Raw genomic sequence first — 19,272 nt, 5'->3', positions numbered from 1 at the left:
CACGGACCCCAGCATGGAATAGTGCAATTTACTGTAATGCAGCACTGCCAAAAAATGATCCCAAAAGGATAAGTTAAGCACTAGACCTAATCATTACTACAAAAGGTTGCCTCTAGTGATTAAGAGAGATACATCTCCAGATACCCTAATCCTTTCCCCTTCATCCAGATCCACACATCGGCTGGGGGAAGCTGTCCCAGCAAAGCCCTGCAGAGCCACGGCTGGCAACGGGCACATCCTGCGGTGCCTCCACCTTTGCCGGCCACGAGGCTTCCGAGGGCGCTGTGAGAGTAGCCCGGCTTGGACAGTGCTGCAGGAGCATCTGACAGAACTTCTAGTGCAGGGACACCTGATTTCATTCTCCTCTTGGTTTTCTCCCCAAGCCTGCCCAGGCCTCAAGGAGGAACTGAGGCCAGATGTGGCCTTGTCCGGTTTCTTGATGCCGAAAGGTAAAGACACGTTCCACCAATGAAGGGATGCACAGATCCCATTGATGGTAATGCCTGCTAAGGAGCAGACCCATAGAACATTTGGTCGGAAGGGCCATCTAGAGGCAACTTTGGCTCAGGGCCTGTTGTTGAGGCCTCAGTCCTTCAGTGTTTTGTGGTGCAAACGAATGCCCTGGAGGGCTGGAAAGGACCAAGTCCCTCTTTAGCACGTTGCAGACAGGGAACGGGATTAGCCCTGCCAGGCCGGGCCGGGGCCAAGAGCAGAAGGCCGGCACGCTGCCTTTGCCCACAGGCAGCCGTGCAGAGCAAGGAGGCCGCTCCTGCCCGGGGGCTGAGGTGCCCGAAGCTGCCTCCCTGCTGCGCAGCTCTGCGGGGCCCGTGCTGCGCAGCGTCCTGGGCAGCCAGGGCAGCCCGGCTGCCTTGGAGCGCGAGGAGCGTCCCAGAGAAGCTGCGGCCCTCTGCTTTGGAACTATTTCTCCCAGTCCTGTCATTCATCCAGAGCGTCTGACGTGTTTTCCTTTCTTCTCACAAATCCTAGACAGCTTTTTGAGAGAAGTGACTGATGTAGCTTCTGCTGCTGGTGCAGCTTTTGTCTGCAGGTCAGGGCAGGTGATTTTAACCAAGGACAGAGTCCACAGTTAACACTCCAGTTTCAATAGAGCCATTTACAAGTGGCCTGCTGACGCTGAGCAGGTTTCCTAGCTTTTGGAAAGTTATGACCTTAAAAATCCCACAGATTTTCCTACCTGAGGATACCAGCAGTAGTAAGATGCCAGTTCTTTGCACCTCTTTTCTGTATCTTTGGTGCTTTTAAGAGTTCCTCAGTCCCCAGCAGGAAAGAAAGCACGTGTGATAATGTAAGTGATTTGAGAGCTCTGTGTTGTGCCTTGCCACGTCAGCATTCGTGACAAGCTGGACACCTCACTCGTAGGTCTGTCGAGTTGAATTCCCCCTAATTGTGTGCAAACAGCAGCCCAGAGATGCCGAGAAGAGCAAGGACGGTGGGTGGGTGTGCACGAACACACCCGTGGGCTGATTGCTGTGTGGGCAGAAGGCTTTGGACTGTGAGAGATTGGTTACATGAAAAGGGACATATAGATTCAGGATATACAGATTCTTTGCAGCTTACTGATCTGAGAAGCTGGCTACGTGAGAACGGGCACATAGACCCTTGCAGCTAGCTGAGCAAGGTCTCATACGACAATGCACCACGCATCCTGTGTAACAACTGAAGTTACAGAATATTACATGTATCTTGCTCAGTAACTGAACCACCATTGAGTCTTACTGCTGAACTATGGGTTTATTTGCAGAGCCAGCAAGGTTAGGTTTTGGCAGTATAAACAATAGACATCTGTGGTTAGAAGGCCAGGGAAAAAAGCAGAACTGCTGACCACGAAAGGGGGTCTAAGGAGGGGTTTAGAATCAGCTTAGTCGATGTGAACCACTTAGAATGCGCCATTATGAATATGCATAAAGCCTATTATTGTTAGTATATAAGGAGTTCTGGTACAATCAATAAATCGGATTCCTGCTGATCACTCATATTGAGCGTCTGGGTTTCCCCTCTATCGTGACATTGGACAGCAGTACATCTTCACTCTCCCAAGTTGGAAGAGTATTTCAAATCTACATGAAGTGACAATTCTCATCTATGTAATTTATCCTGTATAGAAAAATATAGGATGTATTTAAATAGATCTAGTATAATAAATAGAGTATATCAAAGATGTACTTGATCTTTTCCTAAGCCATTGCCTGTGGGGCTTACAGACCATCTCCTAGCAGTACAATATTTTTGCCTTCTGGTCCTACTTATTATGGCATCAACTCCCCTGGGAGTTCCTTCAGGGAACTTCACTCAAAGGACTTCCATCATTTCAGCACTTGTGAGAACTTGTTGCTTCCCAGTTCTCCTGCATCCTTCTGGATTTTGGAGCATGTCAGCACTTGGGTCAATGGCCCTTCCCTCATCCCTGCCCTGCAGCAGTTACAGTCACTGTTCCCTCGCCCTTGCTCCAGACCCTTTGCCAAAGTGCTGCCAAAGGCAGCGCAGCTGGCTCGGGATCCCTGGTTGCTGCTGCTCTCCAGGATGAGCTTCAGAGGGGCACTGGGAGCGCTCCCTAAAGAGCTCCCGGTGGGACGGGGGTGGATTTCTCCTCCCCGGGTGGCTCCTGGCTGCAGTTCTACGCTCAGGGGAGTCCCGTTTCCTCAGCAGGCCTCTGCAGCGAGCCTGTAGCCAACGTGTGGCTCTGCTGCCATCCCAAATGTGCCGTTCCCTTGCCCAGCCTGGCTGCAGCTGGGGGATCTGCTGGGCACGGCTGGGGATTTTCATGGCCAAAATCCTCCAGCATCATCCCATTTACATCTGCTCCTTCCTTTGGAGAGCACAAATCACAGAACACTCATCTCAGCTGACAAATGTCATTTATTGCTGGTTGCTGCAGCCGCACCGCTGATCTACAAACACACGAGAATCAATTTCAGTTGAAAAATGTAATTTATTACAAATTGCTACACCCACGCTGACAATAGATAACTGTACAGATCTCAGTTAAGGTACAAAACTGTCATTTATTCGATTATTACAACAATGCTACGGAAAAATATACAAACATCAACTTCCAGCAACAAAAATTAATTTATTGCCAACCTCTACAACAACTCACTATACACAAAGATCAACTGAAGTTTAACAACTTAATTTATTCCATGTTACTATAACTGTACAGCCCATATAGAAACACAAAAATATCAACATCTCTCTCTAAATAGCCCTATAGCAAGAACTGAATAAATAGAATTACACAACTATACCACTCCATCTATATTTAAATAGAAATAAATACATATATAACCACCACAATACACAGATGTAAATATAAATACTCATATTACCTACAATACATACATAAATAGATAGATAAAACAACTGCATCTATACAAATATACAGCTGAACATCTCAACACGTGTAAATATAATTACAGAAATAGATCAATATGCGTATAAAAATAGAAAACCAGACATATATACCGATACAAATACCAATGCACCTATTTAAAGAGCCAAATACCTACAACAACATCACCAGAAATAGATACCTAGATAACTGTATAAACAGGAAATAGAACTGGACAGAGATATAACAACATACATATATACTTAGATACATATATACACATACATGTAACGAGAAACATGTATGTATATATCTACACATGCATGTATACATACTACATCCATTCATGTAACAACATACACATAGAAATATACCTATGCAAATAGCACATACGTAAATATCAATATAATTATCACGCTCTACATGCAAGTCCATTCATCTATAAGCAGAACTATAAGCAGAGGGATTCCAGCCGCCCCATCTTCAAAGCCTCTCCCTCTGTCGCTTCCTCCCGCGCAGCGCAGCTCTCCTGGACGGGGACAGCAGATGGGACACCTGGCAAGCAAAGGGAACACTGAGTCAGGATCGGGACGTTTCCCTTGGCAGCACCTGCACTTCCATCAGGGAAGAGGAAATCTCAGAGCCTCCGCAGGAGGCTTAGAAAGAAAAAGCAGGCCCAGCGGGCCAGGCTGTGGCGAGCGCAGCCCCGGCGGGACCGTCCCGCAGCCCCCGGCAGCGCGGCACAGCCGGCACCGCTGCCGGGCCCTGCCGGCACAGCTGCCTTGCCCAAGGACAGCCCCTGTGCCGCCCGGGGCAGCCGCGCTGAGCGGCCCCAGCACGGGCAGGGCCCGCTCCTGCCCAGCCGGCCAGTGCCCGCGGCCAAAGCCCACGCCAGCCTCACGCCCACCCTGCCTCAGCGGCCCTGGGGCCTCACCCAGGGTCTCGGGCGGCAGCAGCAGGTCCCCGTTCGCTGCTCTTGCTGGCGGCCTTCAGCTTCTCCCTGCTGGCTCCCGTCACTCTCTGGCTCTTCTCAAGGACTTCAGGGCAGCTGGGGCAAAAGCGGAGGCTCTGGAATTGGTTCCAAGGGCTGGCAGAGCCGCAGGCCCGGACCCCACTGTGCTCCCTGCTGGCCCCCTCCATCCCCTCAGCCCAGCCATGCCCTCAGCAAACCCCCAGACCTGCCAGTTCCTTCAGCCCCTCAAAGTCCTCTCAAGCCTCTCAGTCCCTTCTGACCCATCCCATCCCCTCAGACCTGGCACTCCCCTCAGCCTGTGCCACTTCCCTGTCACCGCAGTGCCACCATTCCCCTCTGCTCCCCACATCCCTCAGCCCCACCAGCACCTCAAAGTCACCATCCCTTCAGTGTCACCTCTCCCCAGCCCCCTCTGTCTCACCGTCCTCCAGCAGCTCCTCAGGGCACAGTGCCTGCGGCCACCGGCAGCTCCCACCGCTCCAGGGACACCGGGGCTGCAGCTGTTGCTCCGCCCGGCCCGGCCGCCAGCTCGGAGCCAGCACAGGAAGAGGGGACAGAGGGGGAAAAGCGAGATGAAAAAGGCAGCCGAGGCAGGAAAAAGCTTAAAATGCAAGTCTAGGCCTATATAAACATTAATCTGTGGATCCAAACATCCATCTACCTCTAGCTAAATTACTATGCACATTTATAAATAAAACTCTATATATGTATATATATTACTCTACATGTATATAAATGTAGATATGGACATCTAAAAATGTAAATACATCTACATAAATATAATTTTATCATCTATATAACTACAGATACAAATTTAACTATACAGATCTATAAATATATGCACATATAAACACAGTTCTGTAAATCTAAAAATGTAACTACATGATATATAAATCTAACTATGGAAATCTATAAAGCTATCTATAAACAGAGGGATTGCACCTGTCAGATGGTCACAGGCTCTCCCTCGGTCTCTTCTCCCCACGCAAGGCAGCCCTCCTGGAGAGGTAGATCAGATGGATATCTGGCAAGCAAAGGGAACACTGAGTCAATATTGGCCTCCATGCATCTTTCCCTTTGGAAGTAATTGTCCTTCTATCAAAGACTGCAAAAGATGGCCCGAAAGGCAGACTCTCACTTGGGAATTTCAGGCCTGCTCTTTAAAGAGCAGGGAGCATTCCAAGTTTTCAAAACCTCCAAAGGTTTGAAGTATCCCAGTAAAGCCTCAGCACTCACAGTGCAAATGGCACCCACGAGAGCTTGAAGCACAGACAGGGCCAGCTCCCACACAGAAGCCCAGCCTTGCTCTTTCTCTGTGCTGACAGAGACACCTCAGTCCTCACTGGAATGGCTGAAGCTGAAGGGTGCTGTGAGCTATGAACCATTACCTGGGACCTACAAACTGCCCTCTGCAGTGAGCAACAGCGGCTCCAACTCGACCATCAGCTCTGGCAGGAAGAGCTGGGAGGGAAAGAGCTCCCCACGAGGCCTGCAGGCAGCATCAGCTTTGCTCAAGAATGCAGAGGTGCTCCCTCTCTCCTATTAGTTCTTGCTAATCTGGGGTAAGTTAAGTTTTTCCTTTCCAAATCATAAATCCTTGTGATTTATTATTTGTTTGGCCTCTGCTGCTTGTATTTTTAATGTGTCTCACTAGAGCTATCAGCAGACTGGTACTACATTGATTTAATGCTCTGAGACAAAAAGCTCAGACTTCTACACTGACTTCTTGCTGAGGTTTTGCTCTCTTGATTCAAGAGTCCCTCACCTCAGTGTTGCCTCCAGAGCACTGTCACCCTGCAGCAAACTCATCCACGGACTTCAGCTCAAAATTGGGACACCCGGGTTGGTGACACAGCTCCCACAGGTTGGGTTTATTCACTGCTCTCTGGCCACAGCACAGCACTCGGTGTCAGTGCCCCTGGAGAAGCGTGGAGGGCAGGGCTCGGGGAGGCTGTGCCAGGGCAGGATTTGACCTAAAGGCACCAGGAAGCACCAGCCCTGCAGACAGAACTCAACTCTTCTCATCTCCCTTCCTGCCAGAGGCAGGCTCAGAGCAGCCGCCTCAGAGCTCTCTAAAGCAGTGTGGGCTCTCTCCTTACCAGGCTCCTCGGGCTCTGGGGAACTGTTCCTGCAGCTCTCGGTGCCAGGCAAAGCTCCCTCTGCTGCAGCCCTGTTCCCAGCCTCCCCTCCTGAAAACTTGGGCACAACATTAGCATTCCCTTTGAAAGAGAACCAGAAAGAAAGAAACCCAAAGATCACTCACTATTTTCTGCAGGGACACCATAGCTCAGAGCCTGCAACATTTCCTTCTCTTAAGGAAGAAAATGCTTTTGAAAACTGCTGTGTGTGAGATTACAGAAGACAAGAGACCTTCAACAGTCCAAAAAACTGACTTCTCAAACACCGTCCAAAAGCTGTCCCAGCTGACAATGTTGAACGTGGGGAGTGACAATGAACACATGGAGTGGGCACTGAGGAAGGAGTCCTGCCAGCTCCTGGCACAGGGATGTGCTCCTCCCTCCAAAGCCCTGAGTAGAACCGTCTCATCCAGGCAGCAGCTTTACAGGGACTGCATGGGAGCACACATCTCTTCCCACAGAGATGCCCAAGAGGAAGGTGCCTGAGCTCTGGAACATGGAGAGCAAGACTGGCAAGCTTGCCCAGCTGAGGATTTCCCAGACAGAAGCAGGACAGGAGGCACCAGGCTACTGAGAGGAGCAGAAAGCTGCAGCTCCAGCCCATCCCCAAGCACGGCTCTGGCAGCGCCTGCACGCTCGGCACGGCTCACACAGCAGCAGCAGCAGCAGCTGCAGCCCAGCCCTTGCTTTGCCTTGGCCTTCCCACCCAAAACAGGCAGAGCCCACGTCTGCTGCTCTAACAGAGGCACCTCTCGCATGCCCCTCCCTGCAGGGGACACTTTGCCTTCAGTGGCAATTCTCCCCACACTCTTCTCTTCTGTCCCACCAAACAAAGCCTCTTAGAACCTACAGAGCATCACCACAAATGCCCCTGCACCAGGGATTCTTCCCAGCAAAAGGAGCACCCAAACTTGGCCAACGCCTCTCATCCCCACTAAGGGCTATCCCCCTTTTCATTCCCTCTTCTTTTGGAGATCTTGCTTTACCAAGCAAATCCTCCCCTGTCCATTCACAGCTGAGCTCAAGAAGCCTTTCCTTCTCAGCCATGCAACAACATTCACAGCTCTCAGTCCAGCCCCTTTCATTCCCACCCAATGGAGTTACCTGAGCCAAGGGAGACCTCTCAGGCAGGGAGGACGAAAGCATCTCCTCCAGCGTCTCAAGCACAAGGTCCAGATCCAACGGTGGCAATTCCTCTTCCCCAGGACTATTCCAAGCTGGAGGCCGTCCATGCTGCCCAGCCAGCACTGCCAGGTGGAGCACTGGGGGCTGGATGGCCTGGTTTGGCTGCAGGAATCCAAACACATTGGTCAGGCTCCAGAATGTGGCTTTGGGATGCAGAGCTCTATTGCTGCCTTGCAGCAAACATCACAGGAAGCACACAGCAAACTCAATTCCAGAACTGTATTCCAACTTCCCAGGGGACTGGAACACTGATTTCTTCCTCTTAAAAAGTATTTCATCTAATTGTTGAGTGTGTATATTAAAGGATGGACTGTAAAATTGATCTACACACACACACAAAGACTTTATAGTCACAGTCTTTTCTATCTCCCCAGAAGCTTTTGCATTTGGCTGCTTCTGAGTTTCTCATCACAACTGACCACAGAAAGTGGATTCACCCAGGAAGAGCCCAGATCTGCAGACACACATGCTAAAATTCAGCTGTGATTGTATCGTAAAAAGCAACCTTGTGCATGAGGCCGTATTCTGCAGCTGCAGCAGTTCTGGGGACACACAGAGGTCACTGAAATTTAACAGCATTCTTCGCAGGAGAGACAATCTGTAAGCTCTGCAATATCCTGTCAGCATCCTAGTTGGGCTTCGTTCAAAGAAAGATGGAAGTTCACCTGACACTGAGCAGTTGTGGACAAATTTTTCACCCCTACGGAGAGGCTGTCTGGAAAATGCCCAGAACACCCTCCAAACCTGCAGCAAGGCCAGGAAAAGCAGACAGAGATTGGTTTTGTTTTCACAGTCCCGCTTCCTAGTACACTTGACACTTTCTACCGCATTCACACTTGAGATGTACACATGACAGAGCCCTGTGCAAAAACACTTCAAACGGTTGCTTCCCATGAGCTTTCTGAAAAGCAAGGGTAGAAACTCTCTCCCTATCTGATGAGCTGTAGGCTGGGTGTGCTGCTCTGAAGTGCAGCTGCTGCTCTCTGGAAGAGCCACGGAAGTGCTCTGATGGTCTCCAGGAACTGGTGGAATGATGAGCTCAGGCTGGCGTTGAACTTGGCGCTTGCCTGGCACCTCTGATGACACCCCAAGAAGTTCAGAGGTGACAAACACTTTCTTGGGAGGTGCTGGGGAAGCCTCATGCTCCTGAGTGCCTGCACTTGTACTGGAAGGGCCTGGAGACCACTCTGAAACCTCAGGTGAGGCAGCAGCGAGGTTCTGGCACGAGGGAGCTGTGGAGCAGTGAGGGAAGAAGAAAGGAAGCAAAGGGAAGCCTGCGTCACTATTGGTCCTCAGGTATGTTTTCCTTGGCAGCAGCTGTACCTCTATCAGGGAAGACAAAAGCTCCCATCCTCCCAAGCAGGGTGACAAACAAAAAAATCCCCACGTTCTGGGCCTTTGCAAACACCAATCCCTTGTCAGTTTAGCGCTCCCCTGCTCGTTCAACCGTCTGGAAAAGTGTCCCATTGCAATTCCCTGGCAGGAGGCAACTGCCACAAACCCAACTGCCAGGTCATTTCCCTCTGCTCCAAAGGGACAGGAGGCTCCCTCCAGCTGAGCCAGACAAAGACCGAGCCCTCGGCACTCCGATGCACCCACGGAGAGCTCCCCAAGCATCCCCAGGCCCGGGCAAGGAGCAGAGCCAGCCACAGCTCAGGGCTGGGCCAGCTACAGGCCCAGCGGGCCAGGCTGTGGCGAGCGCAGCCCCGGCGGGACCGTCCCGCAGCCCCCGGCAGCGCGGCACAGCCGGCACCGCTGCCGGGCCCTGCCGGCACAGCTGCCTTGCCCAAGGACAGCCCCAAGGACAGCCCCTGTGCCGCCCGGGGCAGCCGCGCTGAGCGGCCCCAGCACGGGCAGGGCCCGCGGCCAAAGCCCACGCCAGCCTCACGCCCACAGCTCCCACCGCGTCTCGCCGGCCCCGCGGGGCTCTTGGGAGCGGCTGCGCCGGCGCCTGCGCCCCTCCCGCCCGGCCGCAGGTCGCTGCCTCTTGGCTCTGGCGCACCGCCTGATGCAGAGGAGGAGGTGGGGGCGGTCGTGGCGAAACCAGGGGTTCCCATAGTGGACGATGGCCCCGGCATCGCCCGGCACAGCCACGCCAGCCCGGCCCGGCACCTTGTAGAAGCCGTAGCGGTTCAGCTGGCGCACGATGCTGCGGAACTGCGTGGCTCTGAAGGTGCGCGGGGCCGGCCCCTGGACGCCGGCCGAGCTGAGCAGCTCCTGCTCAAAGAGGGCGCGGTCGATGAGCAGCCCCCGGCCCTGGGTGTCCCAGCGCACGGAGCGGACGCGGGGGCTGTTCGCCAGGCGCCACAGCTTGGCGGGGAAGGTGCTGGCATCGAGCCCGGCGGGCAGCGGCAGCTCGGCCATCGCGCCTGTCGCCCACTGGCGCCGCAACGGCCGCAGCGGAACGGCCGCAGCTGCAGCGGCGGCGCGCGGCCTGAGGGGGGCGCTGCGCCGGGCCCCGCGCGGGAACGAGCGGCACAAAGCCGGGGCTGCGGGCACAGCGCGGGCGGGGCGGCTCCCGGGGCGCTGCCCGGGCACGGCACGGACCGGCACGGGGCAAACCCTTGCTTTCTCTGCCTGGAATCGGCCTTCTGGCCTTGGTGTGCAGCACGACCCCAAACCACCAAGGCATGCGCAGAGGGGAACTTTCGGAGAGGGGTCCAAACTGAGGAATCCCGTGGGAAACTCGGGTTCCTCTTTGTCCAGTGAAAGCAAAACCGCTCTGTGTTCAGCATAGCTGAAGTGAGGAAAAAGGTCTTCGACTGTGTAGCTTCACTATTTAGGTTGGGGTTGCAAACAGAGTTCTCCACTTCAAAGCACACGGGTCAAATGGGACAAGGGGAAATGATGACAAGGAGAGACTTGAAGACATTCTTTTTGCCTCTTTTCCAGCCAGCTGGCTGGTTCTTTCTCACTGTCTCTGCCTGTCTTAGCAGATTTGGCACATTTCTCCTTCTTTGGAATCAGAAGCGGCAACAGGAAGGGGCAGCAATTTTGTCAGCGTTGCCATCAAAGTTAAAATCCTGTCCCGTGGAAGGATGTTGCTTTCCCCAAGGGATTAATGGCCTAGAGTTGTAGTGAACTCATGCTGGTGTCTTCAGCAAGATGTTTTGCCTTTTTCTTTCCTCAGGAATCACCTCTTCTCTTCTTTATTTTCCCCATTTTGGGGCGAGTTCCAATGCAAAATCCCTCCTGTAGCCAAGTCTTTTCAATGGAGACTGAAAAAGGAGATCTTGCAAAGGTCTGTGCTTAGTGTCACTTGTTCTTTTTATTTTAAATTCTCTCTTGACTCTTGAACTGGAAACACTTTTCAGTCATAGCTGGGGAAAAATAGACTTATTTCCCCCTCTTTTTAAATTTATGCCTTTTTTTTTAATGTCTTTGCATCGTTTATCCCTGAGGGCTCATGTGAGTGTGTTTGGTGCTATGGCATAAGCTCACCCCACACACAGAGCAGATGTTCTCCTTACATCCAGCTTGTCTTGAGTTCCAGCTAACACTGCCTTCTCTTGCCCTCCTTCCAGGTCCCTTTGTGAGGAGCCCTGCCCTGTCACTTCAGTCCCTGCTCTGTGGGTGACATGCTGACCCAAGGATTGTTGGTCTCACCACATTCTGGAATAGTCTTTTGCACTGAGTGGTTTAAAGATGCCCTGTCATCTCTTCCTCTGTGTGCTGGCTTTCTCAGAAAAATTGAAACCCGCTACCTAGAAAACCTCTTCCCAATTCCTCTTAAATATCTTTAAACAGTACCTGAATTATGAATGATCCACCTCGGTGGGATGGGGTTTGTCTTTCTTTAAACGCAGTGTAACAACTCTTGTAAAAATTATCCCAGCGACTGAATTGCAACAACATTTCTAAGGAATAGGCAAAAAGGAGAAGACAGGAGTTCAGAAAAGAAGGGCCATCTTTCCCCATGTTTCGTGGCCCTTATTTCCCACACATTTGTCTATGTGCTGCTTCATCCAGAAAAGCCTCTTTGAAGATCTCCTCTGTAATCTCTGTGAGTCATGAGAAACACACGATCACTGGACCTGTGCCCTACTAGAGATGGGGAAGCAGGTGGCTGAAAAGCGGATTGTCCATTGGAATGTTTACTCACCCCTGTAGTATGGTTATGGTTGCATTGACTTTTCCACAGTACTCTGTGGCTAAGAATGAGAAGTTACCCTTAGCTGTGTTTTAAGGATACTGAAACTTGAAAAGAAGTGTGTTTATCTTGTGTCTGGCAGCACGACTCTTTCCCAATTTTCTACCCTACTGGGAGAATTTAATGTCGGTTACAGACACCACAAGGCAAATAATGGGTATTACATTTCAGTGTTTGGGCCAAAAATTGGCTTAAAAATTAACAACAGAAAAGGTTATTAAGTTTTAGGAAAGAAAAATCCTTAAAACTGTGGTATATGATTTTAGAATAAGATTTTTTTCTAAAAATTACTCCTTGCCCCTGTAAAAATAATTTGTAGAGAACATAACTCAGTGTGCAGGCCTGATCACTTTAAGTATTATTGCTGTTCCATGTCTTTCCTTTTCCCCTACATGGCACTGTAGCTTTTGAATCACAATTTTTACCACTTTGAAAATGCAGTTTTAGTGTTTTTCCTACTGGTGAATACTTACCAGTTCCAAGTTAAAGAGCAGTCAGTTCTGAAAGCGAAATATGCTGTATGTAAATATATTTTTTCACTAGTCTCCTGGTATTATGTGCAACAGAGGCAACGTTAAAACAGTCTATACTGACTTATTTTTGAGAAGCCGTTAGAAATTATTAATATTTTCAGTATATCTGCAATACTTTAGTGTGTGTTTCAGGTGAAACTGTCCTTTGTGCTCTTCTGCTAGCATGTAGGATCTCCTTGCAGCGTAGGAAGACACAATTTTTAACTCTCTGTGATTGGCACACAGCTGTGTCACTGCCTTCACCTTTCCATCTCAGATGCTCAGACAGTTTTTCCTCCAACACCTGCGATAGCAATGTCCCTTAAGGTGATGCAGACATGGTGGGCATGCAGCACCCAAGCTGTTCCTGATCTTCTGGGAACTAACTGCTGGTCCTGAACCCATCCTTTGCTGTTTACTTCCATACTGTACTTGTGGCAAAGGCTGTTCCTGCCAGTGTTGTAGGTTACTTGGTCGAACCACAGCACCATGAAGAGTAGAAGCTGAAGAGATAAATGTACATTTTTCTGACCAATTTACCTGGAGTCTGTATTTGGACTTACATTGCTGATAAAAGTGAGAAATTCCTGGCAAACGATTCCTGGGAAACAAGTAATAAGTCATTGATTTTAGCATGTATTTCTTGGGTTCCTTGGCTACAGAATGGGGAAGAGAATCTTCATCACTTTCTTCCTCCTTACAGATGTGGTTTTAACCCAGTATGGGAACACCTAGACCCCAAGGTTTACATAACTAAAAATATTTGCATAGGAGGTAGAATCCCATCAGGCAAAGTGAATCTTACTGCAACAGCAGGTACAGAGCATGCACGCTTTTGAGTCCAGTGAATTCAAAACCCAGGTTTTGAAACCTGCTCACCAACACTTAGGGGGCCACCTTAGTCCCTGGACTTTAGAGGGTAAGAAGAGAGAACATAAAGTCTTTTATACAAAAAGCAGAACCACAAAGCAAAAAATCATGGTAACTGCCCTGAAACTGCGCCTCAGTTTTCGATGAACTTGGTCTGAAATGGTTCTTCATTGAACTTCACAAGCAGCTTCTGCCTCTTTCTGTTTGCTCACTTGGGTTTGTTTGTCTGCAAACAGCATCTATCTCCGGTTGTTCTAGTGCTGCTCCCCCCCGACTAAAATCTCTCTGCACATTCTGCAGCCTCCACTGAATATCTGCATGAACTGTTTTGTGTGATGTCTGCACAAGTCTTGTTAAACCTGAAGCTGTGATGCCCTGGTTTGGGTCACCCTGTCTCCTGGACATGCTGCTCAGGTGTGCCAGGATGGTTATCCTCCCTCTAGTGAGCTGAGCTAGTGGAAGCGCTCCAGGGACGTTTAAGAGCACAGGTACCTCAGGTGGAAGAAATTCTCATTGTCTGTGCCCGTTCAGGCTGGCTGTGACTGTGCCGAGGGGAAATGGCATTTGTTACCTGAGTGCCTCCAGGAGGACTAAAGGTCATGGTGAAATACTCTGGTGAGGACTGTAGCAAAGGAACAAAACTGGGATTAAGGGGAGTTTTCAGTAATAATTGCATCTCGTTCTGGCTGCTGTCACAGGTAGTTTAGTCACTGGCTAAGGTAGCTCAGAAGTGATTTTGGAATACTGCTGTTGGGCTTTAAATGGTATGGACTCTTCCTCATCCAGATGTGTGGCTGTGAGCCTGTGTGTTTATCAGTGACACACAAGCTGAGAGAGGCAGACAAATTCTGCAGGGCTCCTGGGGTTCAGGTGCCCTCCTGCATCCTTCTGCTTGCTGGAAAAGCTTCTTGCCAAGCAATGGAAGAAATATCTCCCTCTTCTTTCCCGGGAATATCAACTTGGCCATCTGCATCTTGCAGCTCATGTCAAGGGAAGTACTGGAGACCTGGACATCTCATAGACTCAAAACTCACCTCATATGTTTGCTGTGTCCTTCAGTAAAGAATGTTTTCTTACGAGAGGAACTTGAAGACATTCTAGACCTAAGCCAAAATAAAAGAAAACAAAGGGATTATGTCCGTTTCCCGTGCTTCACGTGTCGGAGGAAAATAACTTTAAGGGATGGGACTATGCAATTACACGAATTTATTGTTTAAAATAACAAATGCATCAGCCGAGGCGTGAGATTTTACAACACCTCCGAGTAATGGCGACTAGTCACAAGATTAAGGGTTACATCGTAATTTATAACTTTCTAATCCAATAGATACTTAAAATGACACTTTGTTTTAGATTAATGACCTATCACCTGTGGCACTTCTCACTGCAATGCAGCTATGTCTTGACCAATAACTTCTCATGTCACGTACACGCAGATGTCTCTCTTATACCATCTACATTCTTAACTTAAACTATGTAAAACCACACTATTATATTTTAAAACCCTTCACCAAAACACCCAGTGTACAATTTTACTTATAATGATAGGAACACAAGTTTGTAATCCTTTTGCTTAAAGTCCACAAATCTCTGTCAATTAAGCCAGACCTAGTCTCTTCCAGGGTTGTAAATCAAAGCCTTCTTTAATTGCAGGAGTTTCTACTCCTCTGTCTCCCACATCTCCCCCTCCTTTCTGCACCAAAAAAACTCCTTTGATGGATTTATCAAGCATTCGCTGTACACATTGAAACAAACATGGCACCATTATGAGAACTATTACTATGACTGCCAAAATGTATAGGCCTGTTGTAAGACATTTCTTTACCCACAATGCTAAACCCCATCCACTAAATAAATTATCCAGCTAAGTTCCATCATCGATTCGTATTTTCGACACACCCTCTTTAAGTTGTTGTATGCTCTTATAAATAGACTCTGAGTGGTCAGACAGATTCATGCAGCACATCCCCTCAAAGTCTTTGCAGCCATGTCCATGGGCCAGCAAAAGAAAATCAATGGCTGCTTTATTTTGCAAGGTTGCATGCCTCACATTTTTGACATCTGCTAAAAGGCCACTTAGTGCAAGGGATGTGGCATTAGATTGTTTACTCAGCCAACATCCCAACCGATTCAGCTGCTTTAACGCAACTACTGAGGCAACTGGTGGCATAAGAAGAGATGTTACAAGCCTTTTTCCATAGCCCCATGGGGTAAAATCATCTTTGCAATCTGGTCCATATTGATGCAGAGTATATCTTTTTTGTCTGTGTCTCACGTTGGCAATTGTCTTCATATTAGGAGTAAATAATGTAAGCTCTCCCAAAGTACATGGACCACCCTTAATGTTTGAAGGGATAGCTGGCCATGCTCTGTCTCCACATACAAGGAACATTCCTCTTGGTAATTGCAGAGGAATAGAGCTAGGTGCAGATGAAACTACAGAAGTACTATTACACCAAAAGGAGTGGTTCTTATATACAGGGTGATATGGAGAAACATCTCTCATCAGTGATTGATTAATGTTTGTAGAATGGAACTCGACACAGAATTTCACTTTTACAGAACCAAGGATTTCCAATTCTTCAGGTTCATCAGGGGTTTTAGGAAGATAGGGAGTCCACCATTCCCATGTATTTACTGGAGTATAGTGTTCCCAAACTTCTGATCCTGCAAAGGTACCTCGTAAGGCCCTGTCAATTTTCTCTGGGATTGGCCAATTCTCTATTGGAACATTGACTAGACAAGTTGAAAATGGATTTTCTGGAGTTGTGGTAGACAGACATAGAGTATCCAACCCTGAAGCATTAGCTAAAGTCACCCAAACATTGGTCTTAGGTTGATCAACCGGCAAAGCTGTCCCACCGAAAACAAACAAGACAAACAAAGCAAAAAACAAACTTAACACTTGATTAAAGTTCATGTTTCTTGAAAGTTCTCTTGGCAAAAGGCTCCTTCTCAAATTTCAATCTCTAAACTAATTTGTAAGAATATTTTTTTGTATTTCCCAATTTCACTTCCACTTCATCTAATGATGAGGCACAAAAATATTTTATACCTTCTTTAAATAAAAAAATGAGGATTATTTGCCAAAAAGATCTTTATAACACATTTGCTTATGCACTCTTACATCAATCTAAAACCTAAAATTTTCAGCTTTAACAATAAAACAAAAGATTGCAGGTATGGGCTGTAGTCTCTGCGAAGTTCACGTCTGCGTACTCTCTTCTCTACTCGTAGAGTTGTCAGCTTCTTTCTGCACGTGATATGGTTTCACATTCTTTGCAGGAAGCCACCTAGGTCCCGTACCTGTAGAAACACAAGCAAATCCTTTTCCCCAGGTTATTAATGGCAATGGACCTTCTATTTGTCCTGTTTCTGGATTTCTAATCAGAACCAAAGGATTTTCTCTCAATTTTGCATGTGTGCTATTAGAGAAATGCCTAAATATTGGAGGATCGGGCTCTGCAGAAGAACTATTCAAAAAGTTATAAACATACAAAGCTTTACTTAATCGCATCTGTGGTGTTGCTTGTGCTAGATCTCCCTTTTGCTGATCTAAAATACGCTTCAAGGAATGATGTGTCCTTTCTACAATTGCCTGACTCGTGGGCAAATAAGGAATGCCAAAAGTATGGCGAATACCCCAATTCATCAAAACTGTGGCTACCTTCTGGGCTGTATAAGCAGGACCATTATCTGTTTTTATTTCTTGAGGTACCCCCAAGGAAGTGAAAGCTTGCAAAAAATGCTGACACACGATTTGCTGTCTCTCCTGTGTGTACAGAAGCAAAAACTGCGTTGGAAAATGTATCCACTGACAGATGGATATTTTTATATTTTCCAAAAGACGGATACTTAGTGATATCCATTTGCCACAATTGCAAACTCTGTAGCCCTCGAGGGTTTACTGCTCCCATGGAAACAGGAGGCTGCACCAGTTGGCAATCTGGGCAGGTATTTACAATTGCTCTAGCCTGATCTCTGGAAAAACGAAACATGCTCATAAGAGCTTGTGCATTCTGATGAAAAAAGGCATGACTCAACTTTGCTTGTTCAAAAATATTTGGCAAGGTGTTCACTATGGCAACTGTTAACTTATCAGCCCTGGAGTTGCCCTCCGCCAGGAATCCTGGGAGTGAAGAATGAGCCCTAATATGGGAGACAAAATATTGATTAGTTCTATCTTGCACGAGTGTATAAAGACATTTAAGATGACGATACAGAGCATTATTGCTAACATCCTTCAAAACTGATCCTTCTATTCTCTTAACTATATTAGCAACATAAGACAAATCTGTAATCAAATTAAAAGGCTCTGGGAAAAGCTGAAATGCTCTAACTACCGCTGCAAGTTCTACTACCTGGGTTGAACCCTCTACCATTTGAATATTCTGTTTCCATGTTTTAGTTTCTGGGTCTTGCCACATTACCACCAAACGATATGTCTTTCCTGATCCATCACTAAAAATTGTCACAGCATCCAAAGGCACTTCACTTACCAGTGGTCTTTCTCTAAAGCTTAATTTTGCCTGAAATAATTTATGACTAGGGAAATGAATAGAACAAGTGCCTGGATAATTCAATAATGCTATCTGAAGTTCTTCTGAGTTTAGTAATGCCCAATCAAAATATTGCTTCTTCAGAGGCAAATAAATTATTGCAAACTCTTTGCCTGCCATAGTTAACAACCTTGACCTGCCTCTGATTATAATCTGAGCTAACATTTCCATCATTGTGAAGATTGTCTTTGGAGATCTGTAAGGCAAAAAGACCCATTCTATTATCAATAAGGGATCCTTGGCAGAAGCATCCCATTGAAATATAAGACCATACAATTGCATTTTTTCCCCCAGTACTGCAAGGAAGAATGGTTGTGAATCTACACAACGATGTGCTTGTCTTTTCTGAAAAGCCTCTGTTACTCTGTCAAGTGCCTTTAGAGCTTCAGGTATGAGGGTTCTTGGGGATGTAATGTCACAATTTCCCTTTAACAAATCAAAAACTGGAGCAAGTTCATCATTAGTAATCCCTAAAGTAACTCTAATCCAATTTATCTCTCCCAAAAGCTGCTGCAAATCTTGTAAAGTATGAACTTTAATTCGAAGCTGTATTTTCTGTGGCCTTATTGACTCTTCAGTCATTTTCCATCCCAAATATTTCCATGGTGGAGTTTCCTGTATTTTTGATGTAGAAATCTCAAGTCCAGCCCTTTTAATCTCTTTTACAACACTATCACGCGCTTCTTCCATCTCCTTCTGTGTTGGTGCTGAAATTAACAGATCATCCATGTAATGTAGAATCTTTGCTTTAGGATGTTTTCGCCTGGCTGGAGATAAGGCTTTTGCCACAAACCATTGACATATAGTAGGTGAATTTTTCATTCCTTGAGGAAGCACAACCCAATGGTACCTCATCAATGGCTCTTGTCGGTTAATACTTGGAATGGAGAATGCAAAATGTGGAGCATCTTCTGGATGAAGTGGAATATTGAAAAAACAGTCCTTTAAATCAATGATAACTAAAGGCCAATCTCTGGGAATCATAGAGAGTGAAGGAAGTCCAGGTTGGAGGGGTCCCATATCTTCTATTACTTCACTGATTCTTCTAAGGTCTTGAAGCAGTCTCCAGGTATCAGAGGTCTTCTTGTGTATAACAAACACTGGTGAATTCCAAGGACTAGTTGTTTCTATGATATGTCCTTTCTGCAATTGTTCCTGGACTAATTTCTTAAGGGCACTCAATTTTTCTTCTTCTGGGGGCCATTGATTAACCCAAATGGCTTCATCGGTTTTCCACGAAAGCTTAGGGGTGATGAGTGCCTGCATGGCCCCCACTAAAAATCCACTTCCAACTTGACTCCCCACTGAGATAACAAATCTCTTCCCCAGACTGTAATAGGCTTTCTCACAATAAAAGGGCGAACAATTGCTGTTTTTCCCTCAGGTCCTCTGACTGTAATTGCAGATTCACTTTGTAATCATAAAGTGGCGCCCCCTATACCTGTGAGGGTATCCAGGGGAGTTACCAGCTTCCAGTCTTTTGGCCAAAACAAGTGAGAAATGATAGTAACATCTGCTCCTGTGTCTAATAGGCCT

General features: G+C 47.5%; 2 protein-coding genes across 2 annotated transcripts in view; both read right to left on the bottom strand.

Moving 5' to 3' along the window:
• Positions 1-3,904: 3,904 nt before the first annotated feature.
• LOC116437867 (T-cell activation Rho GTPase-activating protein-like) overlaps positions 3,905-19,272 on the bottom strand; it is a 633,784-nt gene continuing 618,416 nt past the window's right edge. The window contains exon 20 of the mRNA XM_032096174.1: positions 3,905-3,958. The gene's annotated coding sequence lies outside the window, so the exon portion shown is untranslated. The remainder of the gene's footprint in view (positions 3,959-19,272) is intronic.
• Positions 9,502-10,041, bottom strand: LOC116437875 (heat shock factor protein 5-like). The gene has a single exon (XM_032096194.1). The coding sequence runs from the start codon at positions 10,007-10,009 to the stop codon at positions 9,530-9,532; it is 480 nt and encodes a 159-aa protein (XP_031952085.1). The 5' UTR covers positions 10,010-10,041; the 3' UTR covers positions 9,502-9,529.

The sequence above is a fragment of the Corvus moneduloides genome, chromosome Z (assembly GCF_009650955.1).
Source record: "Corvus moneduloides isolate bCorMon1 chromosome Z, bCorMon1.pri, whole genome shotgun sequence".
In the NCBI taxonomy this organism is placed as follows: domain Eukaryota; kingdom Metazoa; phylum Chordata; class Aves; order Passeriformes; family Corvidae; genus Corvus; species Corvus moneduloides.
The sequence above is the reverse complement of the archived record's forward strand: the minus strand, read 5'-3'. Positions and strand labels throughout refer to the sequence as shown.